Source organism: Gadus morhua, chromosome 22, assembly GCF_902167405.1.
Source record: "Gadus morhua chromosome 22, gadMor3.0, whole genome shotgun sequence".
Lineage (NCBI taxonomy): Eukaryota > Metazoa > Chordata > Actinopteri > Gadiformes > Gadidae > Gadus > Gadus morhua.
Genome location: NC_044069.1, coordinates 17,849,796 through 17,863,520, shown reverse-complemented (window position 1 = coordinate 17,863,520; position 13,725 = coordinate 17,849,796). Strand labels below are relative to the sequence as shown.

Here is a 13,725-nt window from a genome sequence, read left to right as displayed (position 1 = left end):
TTCTTTTGTAGGCGGGGCAAAAACGACCACTTGCCCTAAATCCACTGGGTAGCCATCTTTAGGAATTATTATTATTCCCATTTCGACGTTGAATATAGTCTTCTAGCCAAGTAAATTTAGAAATTAATATATCATTGGTTATGATGGACAAAATCAATTAAATATAAGAAACTTTCGATTACAAATGTAGTCAGATTAGCTAGAATTTCATCGAAGTGTACACACAACGCCCTTATGCCCTTGGCAGGGCCTTGATGTCAACGTGCTTTTAGAGACTCCATTTTGTCGCCGTGCGCAGACCGTGAGCAACCGCATCATATGACGTCAAAGTCGTCACTGGATATAAAAAGCAAGCCCGCCCCTTCCGAGCTCATTCCTGGATTTGGTCAGAGGTGAGTGATGTCGCAAAGACATTGAGGCTATTTTCAACAAAATACTGTTTGTTTTCGATGAAATTAGATCTTGTTTTGCCAAAACCCTTTAATGAACAAAATCATCCATAGGAGCGAGAAAACGTAAGTTAAATGTGTCTTTTTATTGTGTCTGTTGCAGGTCCGAATTTGTATTGCCGAAGATTTGGGGCTTCGAGGACTTTGAACGACCGTGCTCAAAATCCTATTTTTTCTTCAAGTAATGGACATTTGGTTACTATTTTTGCCTCCAGTTTGTTCCTGAAGGAAAAGCTAGCTTAGCTACCACAACCCCGCCCATAAGCAGTTTTTCAGTTGCTATAAAACCATAATGGTTGACTATATGAAACTGATGAAATAAGCTATAAGTGGCTTTATAGTACACTATAATAGACCCGAGACGCTGAGGATCTATAACCAATAGTAAGTTGACTTTTAAGGGCATAATTTGACCGAAATTAATCTAATGAAATTTAGCCATTAATGTAGGCTAGCCCCCGTGCTAGCGGGCTCCGTCAGAAGCGTAAACATTTAAATACTAATTGGACCGTTGACAAAAGTATTTATAGTATTTATTTTTACAGTCTAATATTTATAGTATGAGCTCACACAGGAAAGTGGACGGAGAACAGACGCTCCGCTTCTTTGTGTGTGAGACGGACGGGAAGCAACGGAGCCGAGCACTGCGTTAAATAACCATAAGCAATCTACTCATAAAGATTGCCGTAGGCAGGGAATGCTCGCGCTTATGTCGGATTTTTTTGCCTGCCAACTTCCTAGGGTTGCTCCCCGGATCGAACCCGCAGTCTATACATAAAGATTGCATTAGTGTGAGGATGGTGGATTTGTCTTCGTAGCTTTGTCTTGTGTCATACTAGGGCAGGCGACCCTCCGCAGCCAGGGTCTGTATCACCGTGTACAATCTGGGATAAAGATTGAGGATGTCTCCGGAGGAGTGTCCTCTCCACTTTAACAGGCGGGATGGCCAAATGTGTTGGATCAGTTTCGCTTTCGTCCTTTTGAGAGACACCAGAGGCAAGAGCGCTTTTCACGGAGCCGCCGTTGGAGTTTACAACCTGAAGAGCCGCTCTGTGGTTCTTGTTTTTCTAGTTAGCCTGTGTTGGGCAGCCAACGACGTGCTCTGACAGCAGCTCAACTCAATCTGGTAGAAGTGCCATTGTTCTCGGGATAGCCAGTGGTTGAAGATGGCGTCGACAGAGTGGTTAACCAGAGGGCAGGGCTTAGACGATTCTAGTGAATCACTCAGAGATCACAAGCTCCCTCCCTTTGTGAGCACATTGGGCAAAGCCTGGTTAGGATCCGGTCTGAACAGCTGAATGACTGATGTCTACTTTACCCAATGCCTTTTAAAGACCTAATGCGCTTCTCATTTTAGGGTTTTAATTAGTTCATCCATCATCCCTTTCTCTTAATGATTACGTTATTAATTTTTTCTACATTGCTCATGTCAATTCATATGGTAGATCTGTATTATAAAATATATTGCAAGTAAAATTGTAATACCTAACTATATCCATTGTCGTAAACCTTGATCTTATTATTTTCTTAACTTGCACAACCATTTTTACTGCCTAAATTGTAAATTGGGCAATGTTAACAATTGACTTAAATTTAAATGTATAACAATTGTGACATTTGCAGGAAATTTGTAGTTTTGCAGTGTTTTGGAGGTCAGACATTATTATACATCTACTACAACAGTTCCACGGGTAAGACCAAACTGATTCCTCACATGACATTTGGAATTCACATTTCCTTCAAATTTGTGAATGATTATGAAACTATTCTTTAATTGAATTGGCAATAAAAATGACCTTAGTGAAGTGTGTAATAGGCTTGGTAGTAGTACTGCTAATATACACTTTAACGCACATGCATGGAAATAAGGCTTAAATGTTTTAGTAACGTTCTCAACATTAAATATATTAATTCATAAATATATTTTCTTATTTACCATTTCACCTCTTAAAAGTAGAGGTCTGAGCTGGCATAAATGGCAAGTTCCCTTATTTATGTAGATCACGTGGAATTCGCCAAACATTTTTGGTTGTACGTTGTTGCTTTGTTTGTGTTGCGTAATTGGACTGACATGGTTCTTTCAAAACATCCAAAAGTGTTTTCACACGAACAGGCAGCAGGGGGCAGTAGAGAAGCTGCTTCCTTGTTAAGCCCAGAGTCACATGGTACTAGATTGAGATAAACACTGAAAGCTATTGTAGCAGGAGATAACGTTTCAAGTTGGCATGCTTAATAATAAACATAATTTTTGGGGATTATTCTAATCACTCTATGATAATTGAACAACGTGACATTTTCAAAAAGGAAAGTCTAAGATGGCACTTGCATTATTTACTAGATATTCTTTTTGAACATTTGGGAGTATATAGGCCTACCATAGGAACTTATTTATATTTATACAATTTCCTAGTTTACCATTTACGTGTGCCATTCTTAAAACTAATATTTAGGAAAAATATGTTTATTTTCTGTGTGTTTACACTTGTTTCTTGGCTCCAAATAAAGAATAGACTTTTAAGAAATGAATGTCCTACCGTTTGAGATGTCAAAATATGAGCTTCCTTTTTAATATGGTGGCGCCATTGCTTCACTGCCACCGCTGAGGCTGAACTCAACTGGAAATGACCGGTCACACACAGAAAAGATCAAGGTGGTTGCCCTCTATGTCCAAGTGAGGAGGGACACTGGTGATGGGAATCACAAATAATGGACTTATGCAAATACAACCTGTGTGTGTGTGTGGTTTATTTTCGGTGAGTTAGGTTGGATAACTGATCATTCATCTAGAAGACATGAATTGAGAAAAATACTATTTGGTAGGGCATACAGTGGTGGGTGGTGGAGGAATATCCGTTGAGGCCCTGTCCCTGAAACGTCTATTTTGCCTTTGATTGATAAAGGTGATGGTCTGTGTCTTGTGTGAGATTATTTGACGCGGGTTCCGGTTCACCTTTTAAACATGGAGCTCCCTGGCTGGTTGGCAAGCAAAAAAATAATGGTTTTCACTTCAAAGGGTATCTTTTCAGAAACGCTAACGTAGACACACGTATCTTCCTAATGTGTCCTAACCTGTCCGATGTGTGTGTTTTCAGACATGGCGGTTGGCCCTGTCGACCCACGGGAGATCCTGAAGGGGGTTGAAGCGCTCCTGGGGAAAGATGGGGAGCTGCGCAGCTTGGAAGGAGTTCCCAAAGTTTTCAGGTGAGTGGCGCCCCGACAGAGGGAAGGCCACAGGCCAGTGAGTCTGTTCTCAACCTAACAAAGATGGACAAACGAATGCAATGCTAAAGCGTCATTTCCTTCCCTCAGCCTGATGAAAAACTCCACCAAGATGGTCAGTCGCTGCATGTACATGAACATCCTGCTGCAGACCAAGTCCCACGACATCCTCAACAGGTAAACTCCCCTGAAGTCACTTTAGTAGGTTGTTTCACAATGTCCAGCCTTCACTTCGAACCCCTACCATGTTGCCACTTTTTTAATGCGATTTCTCTCACTTCTTCAGGTTTATTCGAGTTGGGGGCTATAAATTGCTCAACGCTTGGCTGACCTACTCCAAAACCACCACCAACACGCCTCTTCTGCAGCTCATCCTGCTCACACTGCAGAAGCTGCCTCTGAAAGTAGACCACCTCAAACAGGTACTGGTCCCTTCTGCCTACTAGGCCCAACCACAAATACTGGTCAACCTGCACTACAAGGTGTCCCTTTAGTTTACTTTGAATGTTAAACTCAAATCTTTTTGTGCTTAGAACAACACTGCAAAGCTGGTGAAGCAGTTAAGCAAGAGCGGCGAGACTGAAGGTGAGTTTGTTTGAGACCATTTGTTCGTAGCACCCGACACACGGGGCTGTCTGTGCAAGTAGCAGCCAACACATTCAAAGGTTTCAATTATAATCCTAATTTTAATCCAGTCTTTATTTGAATTTCAGAGCTGCGGAAGCTGGCGACCGTGCTGGTGGAGGGCTGGATGGCCATCATCCGCTCACAGAGTGTCCCCAACAGTGGGACGTCGCCAGCAGGTACAGGCGCGCCCCTCCTCACGCGACCGCGTCTCGTAGCACCGGGACTCCCCGGTGCTCTGATTCTCTGGCGTCGTGACACTACTCTAACGCTCTCTCCCCTTGTGTTGGTGCCGCAGATAAGAAGAAGAAGGAGGGCAAAATGCCCATGCGAGAAATGAAGGAGAAGGCGGCGGCAGTGGAGGAGGAGAAGAAGAAAGAGAAGCCCAAGGCCCACGCGCCCAGCCACGCCAAGATCCGCTCCATAGGTAGGCACTGGGTCCCAGACCAAGGAGGACACCCTCGCCCTGCTTTAAACTGCTCCTTCTAAACGCCTCCCTCTGCTTGCATTGTTCACAGGCCTGGAGATAGAAGTGGCCAGCCCTGCCCTGGTTAAAAAGACTCCCGCCGCCCCTCAACTGGGAGACAAGTACAACATCAAGCCTGCTGTTCTCAAGAGGCCCAGGTACAAAGTCCTGCTCAGTTTCTCACTCAGCCGGTCACGCGCCCTCTTGTGGACTTTGCTCGAGTTCACCAAACAAGGGATACATTTGTATGTTGCCCCCTAGTGGCTGCAAGTCTGATCTTTGTATCCTGTGTTTCCCATAGCAACGGGCCTTTAGATCCCCCGCCGGTGGAGAAGAAATACAAACCCCTGAACACGCCCTCCAACTCAGCCAAAGAGATCAAAGTGAAGATCATTCCCGCTCAACGTAGGTCAAACACACGCACAACCCTCTGTTTGCATTTGCTAATGGAGGTGGCGGATCAGGGAGTAACTGTTGGTTCTCTCCTCTCCCCTGCAGCTATGGAGTGTACCGGTTTTCTGGATGCCTTGAACTCTGCGCCTGTGCCTGGCGTCAAGATTAAGAAGAAGAAGATGGGCTCTCCCGCCGGCGGGGCCGGTACCAGTCCCAGTGCCAAGGCCGTGTCCCCGACCTCCAACAAGGTACCAGTCGGCTCCCTCTGCTCACTTCACTTCAGGGCATTTCTTGGATCGATTCGATACAAAATCAGTCTGGTCTCAAACATGACCCCCGTTCCCCTCCTCCCTCCTCCAGCCAAACCCCTTCGACAAGCCGGCCAACTACCAGGGCCTGACGGCCAAGCCCTCGTCCCCAGAGGGGGCGTCGTCGTGCCCCGCCCCCAGCGAGGACAGCCAGGACATGGAGCCCCCCGGGACCCCCGTGCCCGCCGACGACCCCGAGGCCTCTGACACCGGTAGGTCCCTGGCCTCACCGTCTTCCAGTGGCCTCTCTGTCCGCCTGGAACCGCTTCCTAAGCTCTCAAACGTGCTTTCAGCAGAGAAGCCGAACGCGCTGGCGGAGCCGCGGCGCGAGGAGGAGACGCTGACCAAGAAGGGCAAGAAGAAGAAGAGCGTCCGCTGGGCCGAGGAGGAGCAGCTCAAAGAGTACTTCTACTTTGACCTGGACGAAACGGAGAGAGGTGGGCAAATCCATATGACCACCACAGGTGGGAAACTCAACATGCCGTGCACCTAAACATACACTTTACTACTGCTTGCAGCATAAGTATTGCACTGTAGGAAAGACTTGAATGACAACCCAATGAGCGTGATTGACTGGTGGACCAATCAGGAGAGAGCAGCCTGATTAACGTCTATGAACTCTCTCTCCCCCTCCCCTCTCATAGTCAACGTGAACAAGATCAAGGACTTCGGCGAGGCAGCCAAGCGGGAGATGATGATGGACCGTCAGACCTACGAGATGTCCCGCCGGCTGTCCCACGACGCCATGGAGGAGCGGGTCCCCTGGACGCCCCCCCGGCCCTTCACGCTCACCGGGAGCCTGGTGCACTCGGGCTCCGGCAGCACGGAGAAGCTCACGCAGAGGGACCGCGAGATGGGCATCCTGCAGGAGATCTTCCTCAGCAAGGAGAGGTGAGGATCGCCGCACCCCCGGGGACTTCGGCGTGGTCCGGAGTTCATTCCAGTGACCAGAGGACCGCAGCGTTCAGCGCAGACTTGTAACCTTGGCGTCCCTTCCTTCCCCTCCAGCGTACCGGACAGCCCTCACGAGCCGGACCCCGAGCCGTACGAGCCCATGCCGGCCCGCGTCATCCCGCTGGACGAGGACTCCAGCATGCCGGAGGACGGCTACATGGAGCCCATGGACACCACGCCGCAGCACGCCGCCGCCCTGGGCCTGGGCCTGGGGGAGGGCTCCAAGCTGCCCCCGGTGCTGGCCAACCTCATGGGCAACCTGGGGGGCAGCGGGCCCCCGCAGGCCCCCGGCAACCCGGCGGCCCCCAGCGTCAACGTCCAGGAGCTGCTCTCCTCCATCATGGTAAGAGGGAGAGCCAGCCCGGCCCGCTGGTCACGGCACCGCCCAGTGTCCAGCCAGGGGTCTGACCGCACGGTGTGTCTTCTGCCACTAGGGGGCGCAGGGGAACCAGTCCACGGAGGACCTCATCAAACAGCCCGACTTCTCGGACAAAATCAAGCAGCTGCTGGGCTCCCTGCAGCAGAGCCAGAACCAGAACCAGAACCAGAACCAGAACGGACCCCCGCCAGGTAAGCACCCACCCCCCCTCCTCCTCCGGCAGCACACCCCATCTCAGCCCGACCAACCCTGAACCCTGGTGTCTGTAGCGCCGTGTCCTAACAGAGCGTGTTCCTCCCTGCAGTGAACCCGGGGCTGCTGGGCCACGGCCCCATGAACAACATGAACAACATGCAGATGCCCATGAACGGCTACCCCCCCAACCAGCCCCCCGGGGCGCCCCGCTTCCCCCACCCCCCGCCCCCCCACAACCACGGCCCCCCCTTCAACGCCGGCCCCCGCATGATGGGGCCGCCGCCGGGCCAGGGCCACGGGGACAACGGGGGCAACTACTGGGGCGACGACTCCATGAGGGGCGGGCCGCCCCGCGGGGGTCACTTCCACCGCGGAGGGCGCGGCAGGGGAGGCGAGCCCGGTCCCTTCAGGGGCCGCGGGTCCCGTGGGGGGCCCCGCGGCGGACACAACAACATGAACGGTGGGTGCACACACACACACACACACACACACACACACACACACACACACACACACACACACACACACACACACACACACACACACACACACACACTCTAAGATCATGCACTAGGGTTACAATCATAATTGCGTTACTTGACCCATAACGATGCTGAGTGATTCCCTGCTAGGTGACCTCGTAGGGGCGCTGGTTGACGGTCTCCTCTAGCGGTGTCCTCCGCCCTCCTCCTGTAACACGCGTCCGTCCTTCTCTCCTCAGACATGTCCAAGAGGCCGGTGTGTCGCCACTTCATGATGAAGGGAAACTGCCGCTACGAGAGCAACTGTGCCTTCTACCATCCGGGGGTGAACGGGCCGCCCCTCCCCCCCAACCATCCCGCCCACAACCAGCACCCCCCCCACCCCCAGCACGGACACTGAGGGGCCGCGCCCCTGGCGCCTCGCCCCCGGCGCCCAGACTTTGTCAGCCCAGACTTGCCGCTGCGGGAGGCTGAGACCCCGGGAGACGGAGGGAGGTCCTCCGACAACCCCTCCCCCCCCCCTCTGGGCACCCTGACACTGGTCTCCGCCCGCCCCGGCTCTCCATCCAATGATGACTTTAACTTATGGACCTGCTCATTTGTTTGTTTTGTTTGTTTTAAAGTGTAAACCCCTTTTTTCAAAGTGCTAAAATCACACGACTGAAAACCCCCCCCTCCTTAACCACTTCTGGAGCCAGCAGCGACCCCAGGTTGAGCTGCGCTCCGCTCGCCTTTCATTCCCCGCTGAACACACACCACTACCATGAGAGGACTGGGTCCTACTGGCTAAAGGCCCACACCTCTCAGGGTCCGTTGAGCTCCTCCACCAACAGTCAAATCGTGTCTGGGGTGAGGAACACGTTGATGTCCACAGTTGTGTCCACATGTTTGCAAGTATTGGTATTCTTTTGGCTGCCCCAAAGTAGACGGTAGGACAGGATTATTGGGGGCCCTGTGCCCATAGTGTTGTGATGAGTATGTGGTGAGATGACAAGAGGAAGCACTTCCCACTCAGAGGGCCCAACAGAAGCTCCAGTCTTCCCCGAGCAATCCTGTTCTCTTGAAGTTTTATCAAATCACTATTACAATCCAGACTCCCATGAACCACACCATGAAGGGGACGTGTATTAACCCATCTAGTCCACCTTCCTGGAGCTCTGAACTCCACATCAGAGCTGGGAAGTCGCTCTATGAACAGATACTATTGGCCTTTGTTGTGCTATCAACTGTAAGCCGTTTGGTTACCCCAACAATAAGAGAAATGCAGCACCAAGGTTTCTGAGCATGCTCCTGCAGAAACTCCCTGCTCTCCCTGTCTCTGGTCCCCGGGTCGTGTTGCTGCTTCTCCACGTGGGTCAACATGGCGGAGAAACGCATCGTCAGTGTTAAAACGACTTGTCAAAGACTGATCAACTGCTGTTTGTGTCAGGTATATCGTGTTTTCTGTGAAAACAATGGCCTTCGTGTCTCTTGTGGGACTGTGCAAATGTTTTTTTTTTCTTTTTTCTGTGGCACCAAACCCAGATTTTATTTCGATGCAGTGCTAATAATAATAATGAGGCCTCTTATATAAGAGGGGCAAACTTTTTTTGGGGGTTTATGAAATGTTAATATTTTTGTTTGTAAATAGGTGCACATCCGACACACATAAGTACGAGTATGTTTTGTACACAAATGTATCTAATAAATGTCTCAAAGTAAAATTTAAACGATAACCTTTCGGTTCCATTCATTGCTGTGCCATGTCACGCTGAGCGTGTCATCCTGTCTGTGATCGTCATGGCGATGGCAAGGCATCGTCATCCTTAGACGAGTCGGAATCAATCCACTATTGTATCAGGCTTCCTTACGCGCTCTCACTTTTAGTTTGTGCTCCCGTGTTTGCCTGCGTCAGATCCGTGTTATCAGGGCGGGGTTAGCAGAAGGCAAACGAAACGAGTGGTTATAGGAGTGGCCTTTACACACCGACCCTCCTAGTCAAATATTGACCGGCAGTTGGAACAAAGGGAGAGTGGGTTAAGGACACCTCAGCACTGCTGGGTCCTCAGGGTTCCCACAGGGAGGGCATGCTCTGCGGGGCCAGACCCCTTCGACTGGTAACGTCCAAGGCATTCCTCAGCATAATGTGCCGAAATAGTGCATATGCTTTATTCAGATGTCACATTTGGTGAAAAGATTATTAAAGTTTCAGTTACTGTTAGTAAATTAAGACGGATTTGTGTATAATTAGTAACATGATTACTAAATTTACATTATGAAAATGTTACCTATTCAACCAGTAAGAAAAAAATCCTTAATATCTATTCTATACATACATAATGTAGAAGAATATGGCTGTTCTTCTACTAGCCAAACTACTTATAAACCAGTTTTTTTATTTTTTTATGGCTTCCTATATACAATAGAGCTGCTGTGCAAATATCAAGTTTGGTGTGAGTGAGTAGGTGCTTATTGATGTCTTTAAATGTAGATACCCCATAGAAATGAACATATATGATTAGGTGATCTTGGGTGTCTTGAAAGGCGCCTCTAAATTAAATGTATTATTATTATTATTATTATTATATGTTAATGTCACATTGGAGGATGAGTATGCTGAACCCTTTGCGTTGTGTATTTATTTGTAGTTCCAACCCTAACCCTAACCCTTTACGATGTGTAGTTGTAACCCTAACCCTTTACATTGTGTAGTTACAGTATGTGCAGTTCTGACACTAACCCTTTACGTTGTGTAGTTGTGTGTAGTTCTGACCCTAACCCTTTACATTGTGTAGCTCTGACCCTAACCCTTTACATTGTGTAGTTATGTGTAGCTCTGACCCTAAGCCTTTACATTGTGTAGTTCTTACCCTTGAGGTCCATGATCGTGCAGGATGGACACATTTAGATATCTGAGTTACATTGACATTTACATTGAGGGTCTTTAGCAGACGCTAACCGTCATGTTCCTGTTTCGATGAGGGCTGCTATGCTAACGGGTTGATTCTTTCACGTTCACCTCCCTGGGCGAGAGAGCCCCAACAAGGCTTCCATTGATAGAGAACGGGTCGTATTACCTGTGTGTCTGTGTGTGTGTCTGTGTGTGTGTGTGTGTGTGTGTGTGTGTTTGTGTGTGTGTGCTGAGCCATCCACTCACGATGCTCAGTAATAAAATATGAAACTTTTATTTTCGACTCACCCAGTCTACCTGCATCAGTTCTCCTCAAGTTGTACGTCTGATATTTTAAGATATGAACATCATGCATTATAAAGCTGGCTGATTGTTCCTATTTTCCCGATATAATCGTAATAAATGTTTTTCAAACTATGGCGTAACAAAAGTCCCTTTTTATTCTATTCAATCAACCTCTTTGTGTGAGTGCAAAAATCAATGAACCCATTGATCAGGACTAAGGAGCCAATGGTGAAGAGTAGAATCATCGTTCTGATCGTCATCGCACCTTACGCCAATGCTGAGCTGTCCTTGGCGCACGGCCAAACATCCCAACACCCAAGAAGTCCTCACACACGACACCCAAGTAATGTGCTGAAGGAGAAAGTTGTCCCTTTCTCTCTTCAATAAAAGTTCACCGTTAAACCAAATGTGAAGAAACATAAAAGAAAGAGACATTTTTGAACTGATATGATCTCAAAGAATAAGACATCATGTCATTCGTCCATTAACCTAGTGTCGGTGGTGGTGGAGGTGTGGTGGTGGTGGGGGTGGAGGTGGACGTGGTGGGCTGGCAGTCTGGAACAGGTAGAGCGTTGTGCTTGGGTGGGGTGGGGGAGGCTGAAGGCGGGGCTAGCAGGCGAAGGCGGTGTATAAATGCGCTGCAGGTGAGAGGGGAGAGACACAGCAGGTCCACCACCCACCGTCGTCAAGGCAACAACGCAAAGTCAAACTATCAAGAAACAGGTAAGACTGCCGTAGCTGCTAACCCTACCCCCTTCGGGTGACAGGATGTACGCGTGCCTCGGGTCTCCGGGGGTCCGGACAGTCATCCCCTCACCTCCAGTGGGGTTTGAGGATTGTTCAGTTTGTTGAAGTTACCTTAAAAGAAGCAACCTAAAGCCTTCTGTGCTTTTCCTTGTCTTGCAGCAAGTGGAGCAACGATGACTAAAGCCGTCCTGTTGGTGCTGCTGGTGCTGGTGGCAGTGTGCTCCACCCAGGGGAAGCCAGAGCAGAAAAACATCCCCAAAAGGGGCAAGAGGATTCCTCAGACGCTCTCCAGAGGTTTGTTCCGCTCCTCGGCTCATATTACTCACACACACTGGTTGTACCCCTTTTTGGATCTGGCTCTGGTCTTGATATTGATATTGATCTGAAATGTTTCCTCTGTGTGTGTGTGTGTGTGTTTTGTGATTGTGTCTCTCTGTGTGTCTGTGTATGTGTGTGTGCGTGCGTGCGCGTGTGCATGCGTGTGTGCGTGCGTGCGTGTGTGTGTGTGTGTGTGTGCATGTGTGCGTGCGTGTGTGTGTGTGTGTGTGTGCCACAGGATGGGGTGATCAGCTGATCTGGGCCCAGACCTATGAGGAGGCGCTGTACTGGTCCAGGTGGAGGTGAGTCCCAACCGGGCCCTTTAAACCCACTCCCCTACAGGGCCATGCATGTGTCTAAAGCATATGTATCTGTCCTCAGGAACAAGCCTCTGCTGGTCATCTTCCACCTGGAGGACTGCCCCCACAGCGCCCGTGAGTCCCTCAGTAGCGTGTTAGTGGTTAAGTGTAATGTTAAGTCTAGTTCTTGTTTAAACATGTCAAGTGTTGGTGTGCTTGAGAGAGATGTTAAAGGTATTCGAATGCTTGGTTTAAAACCATTTAAAAAATAGAAAACTGAGCAAATGACAGGGAGAAAGAGAGAGAGTTTGTGTGTGTGTGTGTGTGTGTGTGTGTGTGTGTGTGTGTGTGTGTGTGTGTGTGTGTGTGTGTGTGTGTATGTGTGCATGTGAATGTGTGAGTGCGTGTGTGTGTGTGTGTGTGTGTGTTGTGTGTGTGTGTGTGTGTGTGTGTGTGTGTGTGTGTGTGTGTGTGTGTGTGTGTGTGTGTGTGTGTGTGTGTGTGTGTGTGCGCGTGCATTGTTTGCTGATGTGTAATAGCAGGATGTGTAGTAGCAGGATATCCTGCTCTGATTAACATACTAATGAGACGCTGAGTTGAAGTCATGCAATCTTTTGTTTACCTGTGTTTCTAGTGATGAAGAAGGCTTTCGCAGATGACAAGGAAGTACAGAAAATCTTGGATGAGGACTTTATTGTCCTGAATCTTATGGTATGTCCCATCATTTAAAATGGACTTATACCGATTGACAGTGAGCGTATCAAGAATCTCCTAAGATTGATTCATAGTTTGGGAGTAAAGCACATGAGCTTTGTAGCTTTAATATTGAAAGTCACTCACTTACAGCATGAATAATAGCCACACCCTCTCTCTCTTTACCCGACAGTATGAAACCACGGACAAACATCTCTCCCCTGACGGACAGTATGTCCCAAGGTTCCTGTTCGTCGGTAAGATATCTCCCTCTCCCTCTGTCTACCACCTCCGTGTCTCACCCTCCCTCTCCCTCTGTCTACCACCTCCGTGTCTCACCCTCCCTCTCCCTCTGTCTCCACCTCCGTGTCTCACCCTCCCTCTCCCTCTGTCTCTCTCACCCAGATCCCTCCATGACCGTGAGGGCTGACATCACTGGTCGCTACTCCAACCGCATGTATGCCTACGAGCCTGTCGACATGAAGATCTGTAAGTACAGGGTTTCACAGCCCGATCTGATGACCATGCACACACTATTCAACTTTTAATTCAATGACAATGTTGACCCATGTTTGATAATGATTTTAAACTGTATTTTAATTGTCCACTTTCCTTCCCCAGTATTGGAAAGCATGGCCAAGGCCAAGAAGCTGCTCAAGACCGAATTATAGGATGTGACAAATTGATCCAGCGAGGATAATTTGGTGTTCATTCCTCTTGCTGTCACTAGAGTTTACATTGGTAAATTAAGCACTGTTTTTTTTTTTCCTTAACTGTCACTTGAAGGTTATCTGCATTGGACCTGCTCAATAACTCATAAGTATATGTTGTCCAAAGAATGTCTGTGCTGTGGCCTACAACCATGTATTTTTAATAAACAAAAGTGTTTCAAACTCTCTCTCTCTCTCTTCGCCTCCGTTTCTGGCGCCACCTTTTAAAAGGCTCAAGGTCTCATTACCAAGGGGCTGAGGGAGTGGGACTGAAGTCACAGCTGTGTTAAACCTTCTGGAGGGGCGGGGTCACA

The 13,725-nt window shown here is 48.8% G+C and overlaps 2 protein-coding genes across 7 annotated transcripts; both read left to right on the top strand.

Moving 5' to 3' along the window:
- Positions 1–356: 356 nt before the first annotated feature.
- ppp1r10 (protein phosphatase 1, regulatory subunit 10) lies at positions 357–9,184 on the top strand. Of its 6 annotated transcripts, none has more exons than XM_030347768.1 (18): positions 357–392; positions 553–3,099; positions 3,542–3,650; positions 3,759–3,845; positions 3,955–4,090; positions 4,202–4,253; positions 4,382–4,471; positions 4,591–4,719; positions 4,811–4,916; positions 5,060–5,163; positions 5,257–5,399; positions 5,512–5,671; positions 5,753–5,923; positions 6,104–6,350; positions 6,468–6,756; positions 6,848–6,983; positions 7,097–7,447; positions 7,709–9,184. In XM_030347768.1, exons 3-18 carry the CDS (start codon positions 3,544–3,546, stop codon positions 7,867–7,869), a joined length of 2,469 nt encoding a protein of 822 aa, XP_030203628.1. In that variant the 5' UTR covers positions 357–392; positions 553–3,099; positions 3,542–3,543; the 3' UTR covers positions 7,870–9,184. The 6 variants fall into 6 exon arrangements, with proteins under 6 accessions (XP_030203628.1, XP_030203631.1, XP_030203627.1 ...); XM_030347771.1 differs by having other exon boundaries at positions 359–392; positions 553–833; positions 5,756–5,923; XM_030347767.1 differs by having other exon boundaries at positions 359–392; positions 553–833.
- A 2,110-nt stretch (positions 9,185–11,294) lies between these two features.
- On the top strand, positions 11,295–13,599 carry agr2 (anterior gradient 2). The gene is made up of 8 exons (XM_030347133.1): positions 11,295–11,367; positions 11,551–11,685; positions 11,948–12,011; positions 12,091–12,143; positions 12,643–12,719; positions 12,895–12,958; positions 13,107–13,190; positions 13,323–13,599. Exons 2-8 carry the CDS (start codon positions 11,565–11,567, stop codon positions 13,370–13,372), a joined length of 513 nt encoding a protein of 170 aa, XP_030202993.1. The 5' UTR covers positions 11,295–11,367; positions 11,551–11,564; the 3' UTR covers positions 13,373–13,599.
- Positions 13,600–13,725: the final 126 nt, after the last annotated feature.